General features: G+C 35.5%; 2 protein-coding genes across 7 annotated transcripts; both read right to left on the minus strand.

Annotated features, from left to right (window-relative positions):
- Nucleotides 1–1,867: 1,867 nt before the first annotated feature.
- On the minus strand, nucleotides 1,868–14,902 carry tzn (tenzing norgay). Of its 5 annotated transcripts, none has more exons than XM_067123458.1 (8): nucleotides 14,763–14,902; nucleotides 9,262–9,356; nucleotides 8,803–8,918; nucleotides 8,271–8,392; nucleotides 7,335–7,564; nucleotides 6,810–6,913; nucleotides 5,596–5,740; nucleotides 1,868–3,040 (listed from the first exon to the last, which is right to left on the minus strand). In XM_067123458.1, exons 2-8 carry the CDS (start codon nucleotides 9,347–9,349, stop codon nucleotides 2,904–2,906), a joined length of 942 nt encoding a protein of 313 aa, XP_066979559.1. In that variant the 5' UTR covers nucleotides 9,350–9,356; nucleotides 14,763–14,902; the 3' UTR covers nucleotides 1,868–2,903. The 5 variants fall into 5 exon arrangements, with proteins under 5 accessions (XP_066979559.1, XP_066979560.1, XP_066979557.1 ...); XM_067123459.1 differs by lacking the exon at nucleotides 14,763–14,902 and adding an exon at nucleotides 13,605–13,652; XM_067123456.1 differs by lacking the exon at nucleotides 14,763–14,902 and adding an exon at nucleotides 13,509–13,627.
- A 1,839-nt stretch (nucleotides 14,903–16,741) lies between these two features.
- LOC136849935 (tRNA-splicing endonuclease subunit Sen34-like) lies at nucleotides 16,742–21,501 on the minus strand. 2 transcript variants are annotated; one of them, XM_067123462.1, is made up of 2 exons: nucleotides 21,419–21,501; nucleotides 16,742–18,500 (listed from the first exon to the last, which is right to left on the minus strand). In XM_067123462.1, the coding sequence occupies exon 2, from the start codon at nucleotides 18,365–18,367 to the stop codon at nucleotides 17,381–17,383; it is 987 nt and encodes a 328-aa protein (XP_066979563.1). In that variant the 5' UTR covers nucleotides 18,368–18,500; nucleotides 21,419–21,501; the 3' UTR covers nucleotides 16,742–17,380. The 2 variants fall into 2 exon arrangements, with proteins under 2 accessions (XP_066979563.1, XP_066979562.1); XM_067123461.1 differs by having other exon boundaries at nucleotides 21,388–21,471.
- Nucleotides 21,502–24,217: the final 2,716 nt, after the last annotated feature.

Here is a 24,217-nt window from a genome sequence, read left to right on the forward strand (position 1 = left end):
TGAATTCTATTTCCAATGTAGGACTGAAAATGTCTTGCTGCACCTGTAAAAGTTCCATCTGGACATAACTAAGACATTGCCACCAAGATCAAATTCCTTATTTATTTCTTTTAAATTTAGTAGCGATCTTTTTGTATGATGGTTTCAGTATACATATTGTATCCATTTCCCCAGCAATGGTGACTATTAATAATAATGTTTTATCTTGCACATATTCTGATGTTTCTTGCATCTAGTTAGTGTACCAACTCATATTCCTATTGATTGTTTTGACCATCAAGTGACTGCATAAACGAACGAGAAGCAAGTTTATATGTGGCATTAATATGAATGTTGTTAGTTCCATAATGCTCTACCATTTGGAAGAATTTCTCCAGTGTACATGAAATTATGATGAGGTATAGTTTCAGTTATACTGCTCTGCAGACATATTATTATTATTGGAAAGTGATCACTGCTATACAATCACCACACATTCCTGTCAAATCTATCTGCAATACAGAAAGATCTTATTTTTCGGGTGAACTGATGAAAATGTTCTGTGATTATTATGCAAATATATAAGTTTTTCACAATCACTTAGACAACAAAGCCAATTCAGGGGCATTAACTGTTCAATATGCAGTATAGCATCATTTTCTGCCATTGTTATTAACAATGGCAGATGAAAATTTGTACTACCTTTACATTGCAATTCTTTTGGATATTGTATAAATTAATTTTGAAAACATTAATGTTTTTATGGTGAGAGGAGCAGACAATGAACTCGTAAAATTTGAAGGCGGAGGTCATAGGAACAGCTGGGAGTATCTGTGGATATAGGAAGGTAGGAAGAGGGAACAGAAACAGGAAAAGGCAGGATGAAAAAGAGATTTGAGTGCAATTACAACAGAGACCAGTAGGAAGACCCATGAAAAATAAAAGAGGAAGCTAAAGGCTCAGAATAGATTGGGTTTTAGACATAGGTTGCAGAGGAAAGTGGAGAGAACACAATTTCTAACATTACAATCAAAAATCTGATCTAATAACACTGATGATAACAGGGAATAAAATCTGTTATGCCTAAATATAAAGCAATAGTCCACAGATGACAATATAAGTTTGAAACAAAATGAAACATATGATAACCTCAACCTTTTTCTTTGAAAAAATCATAGCAAAGTAATTCTGGTTTTCTTTGACTTGGGCATACATACTTGACCCACGAGCACCGTGTGTCTCAAAATCTCTCAGTGTGACGTACGTAATAGACCCTAATAATAATAAAGCTTTATGACTCTTCCCATTTCAGTGAACAGTGAATAACAAATCTAGGAAATAAACCATAAAAGTTTATACAATAACTTGAAACATTTTTAATTTGTCTAGTAAAGTTTTCAAGTGCACCACTGACTTACAGTGACATGACTTACAGCAGATTTGATCTTACGGCGCTTTTTCAGCGTGTTGACAGCGTTTTACAGCACTGTAACTTGACGTTGCATCAAGTTACAGGCTGTTGATGCTGTTAACAGCAAGAATAGGCATCAAGTTATTGGCGCTGCAACTTGATGCAACATCAAGTTATGGTGCTGTAAGTGCTGTTAAAGCCCCGATAATAACAAAACACCAACTTACAGCAGAAATCAATTTACATTATGGCGGTGAACAGATCCCCCGCTGTAAGTCAAAGACCTATTGTATATGTTTACCTAAATGTTGTGGTCAAGGAGAGTTCAGAATCCTGACCCAACGGTTTGGTTAGCTATTTGACTAGTACTGTATTTAAATGTGTTTTAAGATATACTGTAATGTTTCCTGACAGGATTTTTTTAGAAAGATACTATGAACTAATTCTGACAACCATGGATTAAACATGACAACAGAGTTATTTTTAAACTTTATTTGGTAAAAAGTTTCCTCACATGCATAGTCTATGGTAAGTCATACCCTAAATTCTGTAGTCTCTACATGACCTGCTACAAGACTTCAAAGGTTGCTTTCCTTTTAGCACTAACCGATCTATTGTAATTATTAATGTATTTTTATCACTTAACATTCAAGCAATGTTGTGGAAAAACTGACAGTTACACATGTAAAATACTGTTAATTGTGACTCATATATAAAATCTTGTAAAACATAGGAACAGTTCATTTTTACTTTGCCCCACAAGCACACAATCCCCACTATGTGCAGTCTGACACGTCATAAAAAAGGTTCTGTGGCAACACCAACAGCGTACAAAGCACAGCAAACACTCAAGTCTCTATCCTATACGTTTTAATGTGATAAGTAGACATAAATTCTGTAATACCAATAATCTCTTTACTTATCCTGGTTCTGTAAACTTACCACCTAGCACAACTCAGGAGTGAATCATCTTCCAAGTATCTATAATACACAGGTACATTTCTGAGTCTCTTGGAAACTTCAAAGAAAAAAGGGTCATGTACTATTTACATTTGCTTGTAAGTAATTTGCATTACACACCAATATTGCAGAATTTGACAAGATGGCAGTGATAAGCATAAATGTACTATCCATCCAAACACGGAACTTTTCTAGCTTTGAAGACGTTTCAATTTCAATTGTTGTTTCCCAGTCTTTAACATTCTTTTTGCCACTTGCCTCTTCAACATTTTCCAAGCTAAACACTAACCAATCATACTTTTACCAGCAACTGCATATCTCATAAAAATTACCTTTCAAGAGCAAATAAATGTACATTATACTTCCTTGTACAAAAAACAACAAAATGAGTATAAAATGTATCTTACAATTTATGTGGCCTTCATTACAACAAACAGTACTATAATTCTTTTGCGTCACAACTGACATTTCTTCATCTAAAAGCACATACCTAGGCAAAGTATGGAAGCTTTAATTTGAACAAACTTGGTAAAATACATGATCTGGAGGTATTTTAAAGTTTAGTTGGCTTCCAATTGTCTTTCTCTGCTCTGATAGCAGCCATTGTTGCTACCGGTTCAGTGGTCCCTGCGTGCTGTTGCACAGAAGGCTCTGTCACACGCATGAAGGGGTTAATCCTTTTCTCCTCACCTACAATTACAAAATCCATCAGTACCTGACCATTGCAAGACTTATGAGCAAGCAAAGACATGAAGAATATAACCAAGTGAAATCTGAATGTTCACAATCGATGGTCACCCGATAAAATCCAAGAATGACTAAAATACCTACAATCAGAAAATCTCCAACAACTGTAAAGGTTATAATAATAGTCATAATATCTGAAAATCTCTATCATAAAAATGGTAAACATATTTATAATATATTATATTCTGTATATCTACAGTGATTTCCTACATACTCTGACAATATATGTAAATAAGTACAGCAATGAGAAGTGTGGCCAAAAAAAAGATGGCTTAAAATGCTTATTGTCTGATGACATCTGATTAGCAAACTGAAGTTTAAATTGAAATTCCAATGATGGGGCCTTCATACATTAATAAATGGTACTTAACGATTATCATATCCCTAGCTAATGCTAATGAGTGTGTAATCCATCTTTAAATTTTCAAACAGAAATTCAGAGAAACTGATATTGTACAAGACTTTCTCAAAAAATCTGATCCTCAGAGATCACTGAAGGTCTCTGATACAGATGGATGTGTTTCAAAAGGTGCTGCTTGGAGTAGACCACCATGGTGCTTATTGCTACCATAAAATATTTAACCAGTCCGCTTGAGTTAAAATCCTTAACTTTCCTACATGTGTACTGTACATATAAACATTCATGCTTGTAAATCTAAAACCAAATAAACAGGCAAAATATAAAGTAAATAAGGATATGTAGGAAAGCAAAGAAAAATAATATAATAATTATAAGGGACAGGCATAGAACAGAAATCCCCAAAGAACACAGTTATATAAATATAGACATATAAACTTCATTTAATCAATGAAAAATTCATCAAGCTTACAAGGATGAAGAAAGTGGTGAAGCTGATGAACACTAGCACTATGAAAGTCCCAAAACTTAGGACCAGGTAATACATGCATATGCAAACAGAAATTATTCTTTGTTTTATAAATTACAGCTTCCTATACAGTTGGCCCCTGGGATTCAAGAGGAATGCGTACCACTGACCCCTGCGAATAGCTCAAATCTGCGAATACTTCAATCTCCTCTAAAAATGCTTATAACTGCCTATCTTGATAGTTCAAAGCACCAAAAAGCCCTCTAAAAATGCTAATACCTGAAAATTTTAATAGTTTTATCACAAAAAGTGCATTTAGGCATGAAAACGATACGAAAATATAGTAAGTTGTGAATATTTCTCTATGAAAAATTCTGCAAATAGGTGAATATTTTGCAAATAATGTATATATATGTTCCACAGAGAAATCTGCGAATTGCTGAGTCCGCAAAACCCAGGGGTCGACTGTACATGCAATAGTTGGACAGATTGAAAATACTGAAGATTCTGCCAAAATTCCTTCAAGGGTTTATTTCCATGATTTGTTATTAACTGTTGCCAGATACTGTGACAATCATGTGAAATGCATCTAAGTGTCAGAATTGTAACAAATATCACCATGGGTTTAATTATTTACAGCCCAACCCAAATATGAGCCAGAATGACTTAAATATGCTCTACTTTGCCATGAAGTCTGCTAATTATTCACGATGATGCATTTCTGCCAGGCTAAGAAATCACCTTAGGAATACCTATGATTAACTTGGTCAAGTGAGACACACCAGAATTTACACTATAGCTCATTTTATTGATGAAATGAATGCTTAACTCACTGTAGTGCAGAATTTTTATGACAGTAGCTCTAAATATCAGCAATGGTGCTTCTGAGGTTGATGAAAATCATGAAATTTTGGTGATGATGACACTGTTCTAATGTTGGTTTTAAGTAAAATAGACAAAAATTTAAATTGTAGTATATATCAACAGGTTTGCATAAAAGTAGAAAAACATTCAATAAACACTAGGACAGAGAAGAGTAAAAATAAATGATAGAGCACATCTTGAATTAATGCAAAATACGTTAATAAAAAGTTAGCCCTTAACTCAAACAAATCTGAAAACATGCCGGCAAAATATTCATGAAAAATATCTCGGGTTCTAAAACACAAAACTTGACTTTGCTACACGCGAACACATATAGAATGTAAAATTTAAAAAAAAGGATTTACAGTGCTACTACAGGCAGTCCCAGGTTATTGGCGGGGATTCTGCTCCCAACAGTGTGACGATAACTGAAAATCGCTGATAACCGCAAATCAATGAATATTGGTGCTTATCAGCACCCCTTATAGGCAGGTATCGGCGCCAAATATCCAGTTATTGTTGTTGCTAGACAAGCACTGCAAAGCCGGATCGCCGATAACTGGGGACTGCTTGTATTACCAACTTGCAATAAAATATTACATAACCACAAGTTGAAACCTGCAGAACCATGCCATATCCTTAAGACTACAGTATGCTACCACCTTACACTATGCTGTTGTATAAACAAGATTTAAAAAATACTGTAGCTAAGACTACTACATTATACAAGAGTGAATGTCATGCTCACTTAGCTAAATCTATTTCCATTTACTGCCAGACATGAAATAATAACTTTCAGTAACTCACCTATTGTCGAAGGAACTGAGGGTAGGCCTTTTTCTCTCTGGTCTTTCACCCAGGCAAGTTTTTCCTGGATGTCCTTGTTATCAGGTTCTATATGACGACCGAACCTCAGGTTCTGTGTTGCATACTCGTGACCACAATAGACATGCTGGAAGAAATGTCACTGTGTTAAATAAAACAGCTTTTAATTTTTAACCAGCTGGGCCTCCCATTCAATTGCAAGTCCCTCTCACTAACCCTTTGAGATTCTGATGACATTATCCTCGGGGAAGCAAATGTCAACCTCTGCGATTCTGATGACTTCAAATGAATCTTCTGTAGAAATGTATGCCTAATTTCTAATTATCATTTTGAATTTTGATTTTTGTTTTTTCTACACTTGTACACAATACAATAAAGGAAAAGCTTTCAACTTCACAATGAGTCCGTAACCAGCATTATACCAAGAAAACAGCTTTGCAAAAAGTGATAAATAAAAAATATTGCTATGCCTATCAGTTGTCAAAGTGTGATTGGCTGCAGACCAGTTTTGTGACCCTCCAGGAATCTCAAAGGGTTATTGAGGGGTCCAACTACTGCACAGTACATCTCGATGAAATAAGCCCTGGTTGGGTTCACTTAATTCTTGACTTCATTGCCAAGAAATGAACCTCAAACGTCACTTTTAGTTTCTTACTTTCATTACCTACATTAATATTCAAACTAATGTTATTTCATTTTTTTGCTATTTAAGCATTTTTTTAACTTTCTTTCTTCAAGAACAAACCCTTCAGACCAGCCCTGAGAGTCTAAAAATTTAAGTCAGTAGTTTGGCTAAACTATTTTATAATAATAATAGATTTGAATGCTTAATGACAAAGTATAGCATGTGATGTCTGAATGCAACCTATGCTGCAGTTAATCATTAACCACTCTATATAATTAATAAGTCAGGGATTCAAGTCATTTTGAACCTAAGGCTTTCAAGCCTCCTAGTGCTAGTCATACCAGCCTTAACCAAACCTAGTAGCCAAAATGATTTGGAGTTGACACTACTTGCTCCCCTAAATCTGTAACATAATTAACTGGGTCTTGGTCTAATGTGCTCAACAAAAAAACTAGAAGTGAACTTAGAATTACTATTAGGAGATGTCATCCTGCAAAATGGAGTGAAAAATGTTAGGAGGAACAACGGACCTACCAAAAGTTAGTTTAACTTTCCTGCACTGGACACTTACTGTGTGATCTGGAAGAGACCCAAGAATTTCAATCAGAGCTCTGTGCATTTCAGTAGCATTTCCTTCAAAGAATTTCCCACAGCCTCCGAGAAACAGGGTATCGCCTGCGAAAGATAATTTGGACTGTGAGGGATGATCACCTTATTTCCACATATCCAGAAATTCAAGGAAAGTATTTTACTAGTAAGAAACGTTATCTATCGTAATATTAAGGCAAAGATAGGCTGGATAATATAAACCCTTATTAAAGTTTATCATTCTGTTGTTTAAAAAAGCACAGTCAAAGAATTAACACAAAAAATCCCTAATACATCTTAGCACTTTCTGGGGTTATATGAAGATTAAGCTAGGGACTGATAGGTATTCTGTGAAATACAAATGCTGCAACTCAATCTTTTTATTTTTGTAATACTCACTGAATATAAACCACCTTAAGCAGCAGGTAAAATTGTCAGATGCATAGTAATTTGTCTCATTCTTTTGAATACTTTAACCATAAATGGCCAGGGAATTACAGCACTATACCTGTAAATACTGCTGGATTGTGGTCAGGTTTAGACGATGTTATGTTGTAACAAATATGTCCCTGAGTATGACATGGAGTAAATAAACATTCCACATTCAGAGAACCAACTTTGAAGGAATCTCCGTGGGTAACTTTCTGGGTCAAGGCTTCAATGCGATCGTCACCACCCAAAACTCGCAAAGGTTTGTCAAAGAGGGACACCAACTGTTTGTTTCCACCAGCATGGTCCCTGAAAATGGGACCGAAATGTTAAAGTCTATAATACAGCATAAGAAATAACAATAATTAAACATTTGTCAACAGGACTTTCAATTGATTTAATCTGAGTACCATGAACATACTGCTTCCACTTGACTAAACCCAACTACTGGCAGTCCCCGGGTTACGTCATTCCGGACTTAGGGCAGTTGCCTCACAGCATCCTTAACCCCAATTTTTTGGTGCCATAAGTGGATTTACGGTGCTGTTAACCACTTTACAGCACTTATGGCGCCATAACGGCGCTGTAAGTGCTATTTATTTCCATTGTAATTATGATGCTTCAGGTTACGATACTTTTTGGCTTACGGCGTGCCGCTGGGGACGTAACCCCTGCTGTAAACCGGTGAATGCCTACAGTGTGTCCAAGTGATGCACTGTAGATGGTATTATTTATCATTTATTTCTTTTCTACTTCATTTCTTCTCTTCCTATTCAACAATCCAGTGTCTTTAACTTTCCTTGCTCTTACCTCCACCTCATTTTAGTATAAATCTTTCAGACCCCCTATAAGACTGCAAAATCATGACTCAGTAGTATCACAAAACATTACAACAAATAATTAACAAACACTAATACTCTTAGCAAAAATAATAAGGGTGACACTTGGATCACACTTTTCTAAACTGGGGTCGTCTGAGGAATCAGAAAGTTCTGAGACAAAAGCAGAGACTCACCAATGATGATGAGTAGTAAGAACAGTGGTGAGGTTGGCTCCTGTTTCCTCTACAGCTGCAAGTACAGTCTTGGGTTCCACAGGATCTACTATTGCGGCTTCTTTCGTTTCCTCGTCCATCAGCTGTAAAACCACATTAATAAATCAGTGTCTCAAGTATTTCCAACTTTCTTACAGTGTTATGTATCGATTCTGTTCAAAAAGAAGATAATACTGTTATCATTTCATGTCTATACAAAATCATATTAGCTGACACCTTGGGCTTGAAATGTAATACTGAAACATCTGCAAAGCCTAAACCTTTACACAAAGCTCAGATCCAACTGATGGCTGACGCAATGACTAAACACCAACAATGCTTACATTCGAGTTTTTTTGAATTTCTTTCCAAAAAGCTTATAACTTCCAAAGTAAGCTTCTAACAAAATACCCACATATGAAAATGAAAAGAGCCAGCAGACACAAAGTAGAGCTAAGTGAAAAAACGATATAAAATGAACCTATTCTACGTACAAAAACAGAAATATACTAACCAGATACATGTAGTTGTCTGACAATGCTGGCAAAATCTTCACCTTCATGCTGGTATGGTCTATGGTTTTCTGACTGCTATGAAATTTCCCAACTCCTACTGAGTACCAAGCGGTTGCTGCAATGAACGAGAGTGATAACTGCAAGGTTTTATATATCCAATCTTTTAAAATGATCAAAGTTTCAAGTATTTGTTTAAGAAGGCATCAGGTCTAAACTCATCTCAATTACTTCATTGCTGATAAGAATATTGCCCTCAGGATGACAACAATTATCAAAGGTTTCCGGATGGCTCATGAGCAGCACAAAAAACAAAGAAAAAAACAATGTTGTCAGAAGGGCAAAACAAAACTAATTTGGTAAATATTAACCTGTGACTAATATGTTAATAATACATATTCTATCAAGAATACTATACATCCATTTCACATAAACATGAAACAACACAATATTCACTGTACCTCGAAAGTAAGTAGCAGTAAGGCGCTGTAAGGCCCACTCTGGAAGGACGGAAGATACCACCTGGAACATCCACTCGAGGTCAAACATTCATTCGCTGAAAGAGGAAACAAAATTATGTGCCATAATTATAAAACTCATCTGTCATCAGTCTTGTGCTCTTCTCCCTGCAGATTCTGAATTACATAGTGAGAAGAGAAAACATAACCACTACTAGGCTTCATATCTATCTATCTGCTAACAAATACTAATGCTATTCTTCTTGATAATGTCAAGAAAGCCATTGTTCTGCATAAAGTAAAGTTACTTTTATCCAAATTTGAAGCAAGGAGCGATCACCTTTAAACCTGCATGTTAAATGAGAACTGCAATCCCTTTTCTGACAGAAAATCTGCAAAAACAGCTCAATAATCATCAAGGTGTGAAAATCACTGAATCATCTACTTTCAAGATTAGTTCAGTCATACATTATTTTTTCTGAGTGGCTTTTTAAACAGTGTTGTATGTCCCTCCAAGCACTCAACAGCAAAAGGTGAATACTGTTCAGAAGTTTCCTTCCTATGTAAATAAGATTTCATTTAAATGTTATAGTATTTACTTTTGGCCTTTCAATAACAAAATCATTCTTTTGTCGTCGTTTTATTTCTAAAACATATATGCAGAGTATAAATACTTATGGTAACCAGTTGTTTATGCTTTAGGCACAACGAAACCTACATCAACCTAATGAAAGCCAACAACCTTGCAATTTCCTATACTAGACCAACTGTTAAAACAGTTTGGGGAGGCAGGGGGGGTTAGAACTTCTAAGATTTGTCTATAGCCCCTGTCATAAATAATCCTAACCATGTAAGTATCAACTACAGTGGCATTAGCCTCACACGTTTCAACAGAAGTCAGCTCCTGTCAAGTACTAAGACACTAAGTCTGAAATCAAGACAGGGAGCATAGCTTACAGTCCTGAGATTTATGCTTGGTCACACTTCACCTTCTACTGCTAACAAGAAACCTCTGCATCAGATATACAAACTGGTTACCGTACATTTTTTTGAGTGAATCAAGTGTTGAACAGAAATCCCCTGAGAGATGATGCTTATAAGCTTTGTGTTACTGTACACTGGAATCAGGTTCTTATTCTTTCAACTGAAACTAATGGACGAATGTTCAAGAATAGAAATGTGAAAAGATGAACATATCTGCTAAAATATTTCCCTCTTGCTTTATGATTAAACTGAAATTACTATACAGGTAGTCCCTGGTTTATGACGGGTCTGGCTTACGATGTTCTGAGGTTATGACGTTTTTCAAATATATTCATCAGAAATTATTTCCCGTTTACGGCGCATGTTCTGGGGTTACGACGTCATACACTGATCCGATGGAAGAAATATGGCTCCAAAACAGCAGAATAATAAAAATTTGGAGTATTTTTTATGAAAAACTCAATAAAAATGCAGTTTACATCGTTTTCAATACACCCAAAGCATTAAAAGTAAGGTTTTCTTAGAGATTTTTGATGATTTTCGACGATTTTTCAGGTTTATGACGCAGCGTAAAAACGGAACTTCCATCGTAAACTGGGGACTGCCTGCATATAGAATGACCATATTTTTCATACTGTGCATATTAAGCTGTACGGTACGAATAAAACATTTTTTCATCTTCCCAAAATACTTTTTGATGGGTAGCTCATTATTAAATGAGAAACTATAAAATGAAAAAATTATATTCCTTTTTAAGCATGACTTACAAAAATGCAAATAAATGCTACAATACAGGGATATACAAGGGGTGAATATTACTTTCTTAATTAATGATATCTGTCTGCATATCATCTCACAACACTATTTTGGATATCTGAGGTTTAAGGGTACACTAATTTGCCTATATAGAAAGGTAAAAGACAGAACACAAGATGCCTGTTTAAGCTCCATCTTATAAAAAGGAACAAATTTAAATTCCTATAAACACTAAATGGAAAACTGAACAAACTTAAATAAATCACAGAGAGAGAGAGAGAGAGAGAGAGAGAGAGAGAGAGAGAGAGAGAGAGAGAGAGAGAGAGAGAGAGAGAGAGAGAGAGATATAATACTGTACATGCTGAAATCATTATGGATAAATGTTTTGACATATAAAATTTTTTAATACTGTACATAAAAAGTTAAAAAAAAAAAATCCACAATCAATCAGAATAAACAACCAACTCTTTCAAAGAATAACTTGCTATTCCAAAACGAAATTTCATTAATGAATGAGGGGAAAATAAAACAACTTGGTACCCAAAATGTAAAATATAAAAAAAAAACAATAAAACCTAACTGAATACTAAATATTTAAACAAAGAGCTACGAAAATTCCCAGTGCCAGAATTTCTTCACATGATGCCTTAACCAAATTGCTGAACATTTTAACAAGATAGGAATAGCAGTACTAAAACCATTAGTATGGCTTCCCTGTGAAACCAAGAAGGATGCTACTGGCTAAATAACCCTAACATACCTCTGATTTCTTCAAGAGTAGTGTTCTAACTAGAGGTAGGACAAGACTCTGACCAAAACTTATCACTAAAAATTGGTACCACAGTCTAAAATATTGTTCAGTGGATTGTGTTACATGTAAATCTTGACTCTGTATATAAAGTATGTATGATTAACTCACAGACCATAGAATGGCAACTGTCAAATCCTCCAGTCACAAGTATTTTGGTATTTTTGATAAACTTTCTATAACTTTCCACATCAAAGTTTTTTACATGTTGTCTTGATACAGTGAAACCTATAAAAGTAATTAAGTACAGCACACTGTAATTACATTCTATTACGTATTCTGAGAGAGAGAGAGAGAGAGAGAGAGAGAGAGAGAGAGAGAGAGAGAGAGATCTAATGCAGTACAGTAACACAGTAGAGAGAGAGAGGGAGAGAGAGAGATTAATGCAGACAGTAGAGAGAGAGAGAGAGAGAGAGATCTAATGCAGTACAGTAATACAGAGAGAGAGAGAGAGAGAGAGAGAGAGAGAGAGAGAGAGAGAGAGAGAGAGAGAGAGAGAGAGAGAGATCTAATGCAGTAGTACAGTAGAGAGAGAGAGAGAGAGAGAGAGAGATGAGAGTAGAGAAATCTAATATGATTGTCAAAACTACTTGATACAAAATAACAGGTTTTCATTACCATTTTACATACACTGATAATCACCAGTCCTTTAACTGTTAAAACTATTAAAATACTCCAACAACAGACTAAAAGTGCTTCAAAACCTTTCCATCCCGTACGGAAAACTCTGTACCGTTCACCCGACTGTGGACCATTTCCTGTGTGCAACCACACTGCAATACAACATTGCTGTGGCCATCTCTAACCTCGACTATTAAATTCTGGGTTATTAAGGAGGATATAGGCTTTGGACCGCCAGCCGAATCAAAATGATTTTTCGATGTCAGCAACAACCTACGACATTCAATGGCTTTTCGATCGGAACTTAATCTAATCTAACAATTGACACTAGACCTACTGGGGTAGATGTGTATAGGCCTAGAATTGATTGTTATCCTTGATTAGCTTTAAACTGACAAGTTAGTTGGTGTAATTTTATTTTAATGCAAAATTAATTAAGGTTAACAGTCGATACTAGGCCTACTACCTTTAGGCCTAGTATCAGTTTTAAAGCCTTGACTGGCTTTAAAACTATGTCAGTTGATATCTTCTTGTTTAGTGCCACATTAATTAAGGATGATAATTGATACTAGGCCTATACACGTCTACTCTAGTAGTGGACATGTAGGCTTCTATAGGCCTACCTTAAACCTAGCACCGACTCTAGTAGGAGGTTATAGACCTAAAAATAGGCCTATAAACGTCTAACAGAGTACATAGAAACAATAAATAAAGTAAATGAAATTAAATCCCAACAAGAAACCTACCGTAGGCCTACGGTGAAGCCTACCGGCAGTTCACATAGGTCTATCAGCTTTAGGCCTACCTTATCAATAAATTAACACGGCCACGTCTCCGCCAGGTTACCGAACGTTACCGACGCGGCGTAAAGAGCCAAACTAACCGAGAAAAGGAATAAAAGACCGACTGGAGAATAAATAAACGCTTCGTCATCGCGACCGACATCAACCTCGACCTTGGAAACCAGCTGACCTCGACAACAACAAGGAATGCTCACATTTAACGCCATTTTTTACGTTTTTATTCTTAAGACGCCGCGAAAAAGCGGGTTTTTTAATGTGGTGTTCATTGATACACTTACATTTCAGCCTCCTTTGCGCGTCATGGGGTTTTAAAGTGTTTTTTTAATGAAATTTCAATGTTGGTTATCGGCGGTTTCCTTGACAGCAATACTCACCTTACGCTCAATCTGTTCCGTCGAGCTTTCGAGCTCGCGAGCTTGCAAGCATCGGGTTCTGTTCATTATAGAATTATAGTTTATCTATATATTTTGAGCACAAATAATTATTTTATAGGTTTTATATATAACAAAGTTATTATGTAGAATATCAATTTTAATTTGGAAGACTGTATTGGAGATTCTGTTCACTGTGAAATCATCCTATATTTACATAATTTCAGTGTAATAAACAATTTTTCAGCTTTTAAATATAATTTAAGTAATATTTAGAATTATTTTAATATGAAAAACAACATAATTTTTATAAATTATCCAAAAAATATGCCATTATCTGAAATTGTTACTAACCGAACAGCACTGATCAGCTCTCCGACAAGCAGCCGACAAAAAGGTAGCCAGACGTTCCACCTGTCACCAAGGCTCAAAGAATTTGGATCTTGCCTGTCACGTGTATTATTGATATCCAATTATATTAAAGATAATTTTACGCGCTTTATTATATATATTATTTCAAACTATCAAATGTCCCTTCCGGAAAATGGATATCCAGATACGAAGCATCTTCGCATCTTTCTATCTTTCCTGACGGGGTCCGTTTAGATATTATGTAATTCCTTTTCACCCTATCTTTTTTGACAGGATTCGTTCAGATATTATGTAACTCCTGTTTTCACCGGAACTGATTAGCCCACCATTGGTTGTAACGCTACTTTGACCACCCTCGAAAGTATTATGCAACCTGAACATTTAAGCTCCCACCGCCCCACCGTGCTCATGCAGTTGGAAAAAATAAGTCCGATTCCGTGACTTTGACTTTGTTATTGCACTAAAATAAAAATAAGCACCATCTGTAAAATTTTATCTTTAATTAAAGCACGACAGTGATATTGGACATTTCTGGACCAACCTAAATATGTACACGAAGTGCTACACAGACCATTACCACCTGACAAACACAAAAATTTCCCCCACAAAGACTGAATTCAAAGACGACATTTTCATTCCAAACGGCTTGTCGAAACCAGTTATGAATGTCTTACTATCCCAAGATCATTTTGGCAGCCATTAAAATTTAAATGGTTGGAACAGTAGTAGCTCTTGATATTACATTTGAATTTAAGTGGGAGAACAGTAACGGGTCTTGATAATACCCACCTCTCCGTGTCACTCAGGCAATGGACTTAAGAACCCTAAACGATTGGCTGGAAGAACTGTCTTGAAGTATTACGGAAATGGAAGAATATGAGAGGATGACTGATAGCTTATAAGGTTATCTGGCATCACGTACGTGGCACGTGAACTGCTTTTGATAATGGCACGTCCATCATGTCAGCTGCAAGCAAGAAACCACAGTGATAAGATGTTGCCAACTTAGGCAATATTAATTAAAGAATAAAACGTCTTGTTTTGCAGTGGTCTCAGTTTTAGGTTTTAAATTCACACATTTTGTTGTCAGTTACTATAACAATAATAATAATAATAAATTTCCAGACATTTGTGTTATGTCAGCTGAAAATAACTACGAATAATGTAGATGTAATATATTTAATTAAACTGCAAAAAAAGTCTACATATTTTAGTCATCCATAAAAAAATAATTTTCTCTAACACTAAAGCAGTAAATTTTTCATGAAAGAAAACGAATATCATAATCGTATAGTAAACTATGATAAAATATGCTTTCGCTTTCACACCTATTTTACTAGAGTAATGAGTACCAGATAAGACTCAAGATGGCTAAAGTAAAGAAATAACATGGGAATGAATTTTAAATCTAAAAAGTTTCAAATGGGTAGAATGCAGAGTAAGGGGTCACGACTTACTTGGCGGTGTCCAGGTCAATGCTAAGTTAAAGTGAACCTGGTTAGGTCATACTTTATTTGAAGTGCCTATTAAACAAATGTCTACTGGGCCTACAGTAGCTCTAACCACTAGCGGATCCAGAAAAATTTCATGAGGGGGCCACAGGTCAATGCTAAGTTAAATATATATATATATATATATATATATATATAAAGATATATTTTTGTCGTAACCAGCATATTTCCGTATTTCAGGAAAATATAAATGGACTTTCCATATTTTGTTGTTAGTGCCTTTATTATTTTAAACAGATTTTAATTTTTTCCATTATTTTGTCACTATTTTTCATGGGTGGGGGGCCACTTGCCCAGTTGCCACCCCCTGGATCCGCTAGTGGCTCTAACCTCTCACTGTACATTTGCTCCGTCACAAACAATTAGAGGAAGATATCTCTACGGAAAGGCTGTAAACTGTCAATGGATTGCAATATAAATACCTGTACTGTACTCGCTACTCAATGAGTTTATACACTTGAGTTGCCAAATCAAACAAATTTCCTCATTTATTTAAAAACTGTTTCATGCATGAGACTTTGCATTTCATTGTAAAGGCACTAAGAGATCATTACTCTCAGATTTAGGAAAAATCATGAAATAGTTTTGTTTCTTGTAATGAAAATTTATACTATATATTAACTGAATACGAGAAGAAAGTCTTATGTTCAAAAGATAAAACAGTGAATTCAAAATAAAGGATTGAAACTTACGGGATCCAAACCAAGAAAAGAACCCCCAAAAATGTCCAGTCTTTAAAAGTTCAGATATAACAAAGATGATGAGAATGTTATGGTGGCGGGAAAGACCATAGAAACATTTGCTCATAATTTAGTGATAAACATGATTATAAAGAAGGAACTGAAATCGTGGTAAGAGCATCAACTGTCAGGATAGAGAGAAACTGTTGGACTAATAGGAAATCTGTAGTCACAGTAAACTATGATTTTTCTGAAAAAGATGACCATGAAATACAAAGATTTACAGCTGATAAGTGCTGGTATTCACAGCAAGTATAAATTAATATTAAAGACAGATAATTTAATCATGATGGAAAAGGAAGAAGAGAAAAGGTTAATTAGCAAAGAGGTGACAAGTGTTTAGTATGATACTACCCTAAGAGAGGGTCCAGATTACGAAGAACTCAGTTGCATTCCCCTTCCCTGTCCAACCCCAGGGGAATTCACAAAAGATGATGAATGAATAAAAAACACACTTATTCATTATGTCCCTGGGCCTCTTGGAGAAAACAGTGAGTGGCAGGGAAGACAAAGTACCTTTTGGCTTAATGATGCTACCTTTATTAGAAAACTTTATAACTCACACAGCTAGTAACACCACTAGTCCACACAAAATGCATCACAAAGACCTGACAATTCATGAATGATAATAATAACCTTAATTCACCAGCAGTCAAACTGTTCTTAATAAATCTTCAGTGTATAAATGAAAAGCAGATCATTACGAAAATCAATGATATTCTTAATCCAAAATAAGTAAGTTACAGTAATAGGAAATGGTAATTGATTCTTAAGCTGTATAATGGTACACTATCTTGTACTACTGTTGGCAAACAAACTCTCCTGGCTCAGGAGAATGTTGGATAGTGTTACATGTATATGATTGCAAAATGTTTACGAAATGAGAAAAACTATATCCTGTATTGAATGATTTCCTATGTCATTTACAGTCTTACAGAACTACTCTCAGAAGCACCTGAGCTTAGAAACACATGCAAAATACAAACATCAATAAAAATATCAATATTAACTTGTTCAAAAGTAAGCAGACTAAATTCAAAACAACTGCAGTCTCCACAAGGCAAACATCAGCCATGAGGCCATATCACTCTCACCTTTACATAATTTACAAAAATAAAACAATAAATGTAATGATAAATAAACAATGCACTTTTTTTCAGGAATGTAATGTCTCATCACGTTGCCAAAACTGCTCGGTAATTAATTTATCCTCTACCAGCTGGAAAGATCTGTAACAAGGCTTGCTACCTTCACAGGAAGCAAGAACCAGAGTTTTCTTTGTAGCGTTAGCTAACCGACTCAAGGTCATTAGATCACAATTACTTACGTCCTTAAATTTCTTGATGCACTTTACTATAAATGTTGCATGGAAGAGAATCGGATCTCCACCATACAGCAGGAAGTCGCCTCCAAACTTTGTACCAGATGTAATATAATACCCTCTGTCCCAAAGGTCCTTGTACACACTATACCTTAATTTCTCCCACTGACTTATTGGATAAGACCAATTAACATCAACGGGTTTAAAACGATCAACCATTGGATGTTCCGTGAATATTTGAATAAGTTGGTGATGCTCTGGAAGCTTTTGTATTTTATCACACTCCATTTCTATTACTCTCTCTTTTGTCAACCCTGGGTTGGGCACATTTTGCTTTTCTAACTTTTTCAGCTTTCCTTTCAGTATTTTCTCAGCATTTGTTTCAATTTCCTGTCTTCTCTGCCTGAAAGCAACATCTATCTGGTCTTCGTAACATTTCCGACGCTCCTCTTGAAACTCATCTGCCAAGTCCTGCGTTGGAGGGTTGGTAAATTCTGCATAATAGACGGGTTTCCCAAAACCTTTCTCCAACAAGAGGGTTACCTCTTCAGGCATGAGATGCAGGGGCAAGCCTAAAACAGCCGTTTGGTGAGGGTGCCGTGGCAATGAACCGACCATGACGCCCACGATCCGATGCTTAGTTCTTGCATAATGTACATCTTCAGAATTCCACAGATGTGCTCGTCCATGACTTATTGTAATGTTTAATATTCTTGGTTTTTCATCCTCACCCATTTCAACTTTATCATCATCATCCACATCAGTTTTAACTGTATCTTCATCTAGCTCTATTTTAACTTTGTTATCCTCGTCCAGATCCATTTTAAACGTGCGATGTCACCGTGAACAGAATATCTTACACTGTATGAAAACCACAGACAATCAGAGGAAGAATGGGTTATGGAGCAGCAAGCTGGTAACTCTCCAAGAAGTTTCTGCAATCCTCACTCAGCATCTGCAGAAAACAAAATGACTTTACAAATCAAGTAAACTTATAGGCACATACATAGCAATCTTCAAAAGTAGAAAAATCATAAATTAAAAACAAACACTAGGATGCTGGTAAAAAATCAGTTCTACCTAGGCTAAGGTTTATTCCTACTGTACTGTAGGTGATAAATGTTATAGCCTATACAAATTCACCTAAGGGAACATTATGCTTTAAATGTTAGGAGCATTCAGGTACTGGTTTACCTATTGTTTCTACTTGAAGTAAATCTCCTCTTCAAAAAACTTTTTTTGTGTCATTGTAATTAACTCTCCAAAAATAGCTATCATTTGGTAGCATACAAATATTCTGGTATGAAAAATCTTAAAAGTTATACAGGATGAGTTACCAAAAACCATTAACACTTGAATTTACAGGGAACGGCATTCTGAATTAACAGTCACATAACCTAATATTATTTAGTTTACGGAATGTGATGAGAACATGCAATTGTAAAAGCACAGCAACGCTCTTACTAAATTTCAGAAGAAAAGCAAATAGGGGTAGCCTTCATCAATACCAGAGAGAGTGGTATCACAGTTCAAGATCATCCTGAGCATGTGAAGAACTTCTGGTGGGAGTGAAAACTAATGGGATCGAGATCTCTACTTCCAAATTCTCAAATCATTTGCAGTTTGATTGTGAGAAGGCCATCTGATAAGTTCTGCCTCAAGAAAGCTGCATCATCACCATCCAAGATACCTTTATGTCCAAAATGAACTGGTCCCCAAAATAAAGGAAGTATCAAATTTATTAGAGGTGATGGCTGGTCTGACAGGCACCCCTTGCAATTAATTAACACTCAGCTTTCATGCAAACTTCTTATTTGTTCTACAGGTTAAATAAGAGAGAGAAATTTCCTTAAATGTGTAGTTATCATTGAATGATATTTATGGCTGCTCCAGGAACAAGATCCCATGTTGGCATAGGGCCCAATAAACCTACAAACACACACACACACTCTGTGAATAACAAAATTTTTTGTTGTACACAATAAACATAGGCTACATACCATGAAACCTGCCCCTGTCACAAGATAATAAGTTATGTTCCACAAACACTAGAAAAAACTGCCCGTATCAGGCCACAATAAACTAATAAATCAAATGGTGACTAACCCACTTGTTATCTTTGTTTGAATCTGCCTTGTTTAAGGCATAGTTAAAAATTATTGATACGTTTGTCTAAATCAACTGTCAGACTGAATCAATAATCTAGCATAAACTGGAATGCTGTTAGCGATAGGCATACAACCTAACCTATCCTGAAATAAGAGGCCTAATCTTACCTAGACATCAATCCTTGTAACCTGACCTGACCCAGTGCTGTAAATCATGAAGTGAAAAACAGGACTGCATCCTAACTTACCCTTCCCTACCCTAACCTAACTTATGATGTTTGATACTACTACCATGACAAGCCACACAACCTAATTTATACAACAATTCTGTAAATTTTGCTAATAAACTATGTAATGTGGTTCTTTTTGATGTTAAAAGTGGGTGACTCATCAACCTTTGAGTTCCAGTAATAAAAACACATTCTTTCCATTTGTTCTGCTGAAGAGGACCTTAGTGAAGGTTAAAAGGTCCTGTGTTATTCACTTAAACTTGGTTGAATATAACGGCTTTTTCTTAACCATTACTTTGAGTGTTCAAAAGCTGTATTAACAAAAATACTAGAGCTCAAATAATGCTGCACTAAACTTCTCTCTGAATTATTACAAATGACAACGAAGGTTTTGGCATGCAGTGCCAATTATATGTAGAGCACTAAATCTAATATCTTTAGCAACAAATGTAAAGTAATAACAGACCAAAACCAGTGTCTTACTGACACTACCAAAGAAAATAAAATGAGTATGAGACAGACAATGAGAAAAGTTGAAGTCTTATTTGGGGTAATTTGAGAGTGATGGGAGCAGGCTCCAACAATACCTCTGTGACGAAGCTTAGTCCATGTCTCTGATATTTAGTGCTACTTTGGGTTGGGGGGGTTCAGAGGGAACAGGCATTCCATGAAAAGTTGGGTTTATTTTCGGCAGCAAAACCTGTGTCCATCATTCTCATCTGGCCCCGTTGTTTGATAAAAAAAAAAATGACAACCAAAATAATTTGCCCTATTTATATTTTTTTAGGCCTAAGCCTAGACCTACTGGAAAAAATGCCAAATTGACCATTGGTGCTGTTATGTATTGTGCTAGTGATAGAATAATAAACCATATATCCATATATCCAAAAAGAATTGGCTACAGAAATCTATTATAAGAGGAACCATACTAATCTAACGTACCCTTACCTAACCTAGTAGGCCATGTTACTAAGCCGGGCGGAGAAGGAACTCCATTTTCTACAGTACCAAAAGTTCCCCTATAACACTGCAGATGCCCGATAGCAAAAACATAAATCAGTTCTGAGGTTAATTACAGGTTAATTACAGTCGAGAGACAAAAAATGACGGTAAATTCTTGACAAGCAACCAAAATGCTATATAAAAAAAAAATTCAATTTCCAGGGAAATATCCGACGCGGAGATAATATTTCCGCTAAAACAAATGCCTGGTCAAGACGAATTTAGGCCTGTGTATTCAATATGGCACAAGAGGTGTAGGTCTAGGGTGTAGACAAATCACAGCCTATAGCTTAGAGTCTATAGAGCTTAGATATTGTTTCACAGAATTCTGAATAAAAAAAGTTATTAAAATCGAACAAAATAAGTTTTTTAGGTGTCTACGTAAGCCTTGATTTCAGTTAGGCCTCCCACGATTTGGCTAACGTAGACTTCTTTTAGCATTTTAGATATAAATTGTTACCGATTTTTAAAGTTATTTAGAGTCGGAACTAATCATACTCGCTTAATAATTCTTTTCGTATTGATAAACTCACATTTTCAGCAAATATATTAGTGCTGTGTTTACAAATGTTGAACCTTACTATAGTAGTAGTAATTGAGGAAAGTATTACCTATACTGGCTCACCCTACAATAGAAATGATTACGTTCAAGTTAGTAGTGAAGGTTATTATTACTGCCCACAATATACGCACACATACTGAGAAAGTCGAAAAAACTCATTAACATCATTCTATCACCAATACCCTGGCTGGGGTAATATCTTTTCAGATATATAGAAAATTGTTGACTATAACCTTCCTTAAAATAGTGGTGAACCTTTAGGTGCGTTCTGATTCTTAGTCTCTAGAAAGTACTGACTTTACTAATTTTCTGTTCATTCAATGATGCATTTATGTAAATGTAATCTTAATTTTAAATGATACTTTTACATTTCTGTACTTGCCATTTTTAATCACGCAGGTCCCTGTGCCTATTTTACTATTCAAATGTAATTTTCGTTTTGAATAGTTTTCTTCCCATGTATGCACACTATTTGTATATTTAAAAGTTGTGAGGTCTTTTAGCAATACTTTAAATTATATACTTTAGTTTTATTTTCAAGTGAATATTAACATCACCATTCCAGTTCATTTTTTCCCACAAGTGAATATGAAAGTTCATTCACTTGTTAATTATTTTAGAAAAAGGGATGTTTGGCAAATCTCTTCTCCAAAGTGGGCCTTACACTGGTCATTTACAACTCTTAGAGTCACTTGGAAAGGGTTCACTGCAGCATTTAACTATCAAAGCAGCTTTCCTCTTTGCCATTCATCTCTTGTATAACTGCACATTGCATAATTTATCATCTTATGTTACCTTGACTGGGAACTGGGCGTCATCCTGATACCCTAATTAAAGCAATATTCCTAAGATCCTTCTCCATACCAACTTTTTCACACTTGACATAAAGTTAATGTGCATGTACCACATTAAGAGCTCTGAAAATGTATATCACTGCTACAGAATCTGATAGAACCTTCACTTCAGAACTTTTAGTCAATGTGTCTAACGCACAGATGCCTACTGGTTCCACAAGGCTAATAAAAAGATCCAGTCATTTGTCCAAGTGTAGAATTACACATGACAGTCCACTCCCCGCACCTCCTATTCAAAAGGAGAATTTGAGAATGTGAAATAGGCAACAATTAGACTAATGAGTTTGTGTTGAAAAAATTAATGTTTAACAATTTTCTCCCTCAGCTGCAATACACATAATTTTGTACTCTCAGCACAAAGAAAATCTTTATTTCATGAATATTCATCTAAGTACACTAACATAAATACACTGCAAAAGGGCTCAGATATAAGCATAATTGTCAACAATAAATAATGTTTGGGATAATATAAACTGGTTAATTTCATTCACATTTTAATCAAAAAATGAATAATAAAATAACTCTTATGTACATCAACATTTACAAATTTCATGAAATGAAAGACCTCAACATATGGTTTTCCTGGTATGCTCTCATCACAAATGTTACAAACTGTGTCTGACAATCTTCCTGGGTGTAAGACATCATTTTTATCATTTGTTCTTCATTTCCTTTCAGAGCGTACTGTAATCTGTCATCCTGGCAAGGGGTTTGAAGGAGAATAATCCCTGAAAGCAATCATGAACTAATATTTTAATGTTTTATGGGAAAGTAAATTGATTTGTCCCCTACGTGTAATTTAAAAGTCAAGGTGCACCACGTTTTAATTAATGTTTCCATTGCTGTATCAGCACTGTCTAATATAACGAACTTCAAAATTATTTATAATTCTTTGTGCACTTTCTTTCATCAGAGATGACAGACATTTTCTAAAACAATTTAATAACTGCACAGAAATCTGTGCCACGTTGTCAGGTAAGGAATCACAACAGACCCAACCATTGTGCGATTAGCATATAAATTATTAAGCAACGCTAAAGCATATTTCCAAAAACTGTCAAACTGTAAGCAGTCCTCAGTATACTGTAATTTAAAGTTACCAGCTTAGGTAGTCAGGAACACACATAGTAGAAAACGAGGAGGCACTAGATTCAATAATGATCACAGATCTTGTTTCATAATTTATACAGAAGTTTTATAATTCATGGCCAACATTGATTTGGGTCATGTCACAAGCGCTCAGGAATTACAATTTTTCCCTTGGACACAGACAGCATGGGCACAATATGATCTAGGCTTATGTTAATAAACAATCCAATCACAATCTTTTTCACCTCTTCACAATCAATATCCATGTCAGCAAACTCCTTGCATACATCTTTATACATGTAATGGTGAATTTTCATCTTCACCCTAGGCATGTGATACATATTCTTGAAGGCAAATAAAAAAGACGATTCAAACTTAGGCATGATTTTCAACAACTTTTTGTGAGGGGCAATCACTGTTCGACTCTTTTTCTGCTGTCCTTTTTTCTTGGCATGACTCTGACCTTGCAAATTCTGATCTCTGGTCTCACACAGCACTTTTTCTTGTATCAGTTCGCCCAGGCACTTTTTACAAAATACAACCAAGCGTACCTTTCTGATGATGTTGACAGCGATGAACGCTAACCTATTCGCCTGAGGGAGGTCAACTTTCTCGCATTCTTCTAAATGGTGATAGGAGTACATGGATTCTCTGGACATACCTTGAGACATCTCCATTAATTCTTCATAGCCTGTGAAAAACTGTGTAAGGCCACTTTTAATCTTAGGCTTCATAACAGGCTGAAACAAGCATCTCCTTAAATATGCTTTATAAGCCTTATCAAACATCTGAACATTTGAAATCACCTCTTTCCCGTCAACTTTCTC

The sequence above is a fragment of the Macrobrachium rosenbergii genome, chromosome 21 (assembly GCF_040412425.1).
Source record: "Macrobrachium rosenbergii isolate ZJJX-2024 chromosome 21, ASM4041242v1, whole genome shotgun sequence".
NCBI classification, from domain to species: Eukaryota; Metazoa; Arthropoda; class Malacostraca; order Decapoda; family Palaemonidae; genus Macrobrachium; species Macrobrachium rosenbergii.

What these genes read in the sequence shown, in the direction of transcription:
- LOC136849935 (XM_067123462.1), bottom strand. Translation starts at nt 18,367, where the DNA reads ATGGATCTGGACGAGGATAACAAAGTTAAAATAGAGCTAGATGAAGAT.
- tzn (XM_067123458.1), bottom strand. Translation starts at nt 9,349, where the DNA reads ATGTTTGACCTCGAGTGGATGTTCCAGGTGGTATCTTCCGTCCTTCCA. An exon ending in CAGACAACTACATGTATCTG is followed by an intron (nt 8,393 to 8,802) that starts GTTAGTATATTT and finishes GTGGTTTTACAG; the next exon opens with CTGATGGACGAGGAAACGAA. An exon ending in CTTACTACTCATCATCATTG is followed by an intron (nt 7,565 to 8,270) that starts GTGAGTCTCTGC and finishes TCCCATTTTCAG; the next exon opens with GGACCATGCTGGTGGAAACA.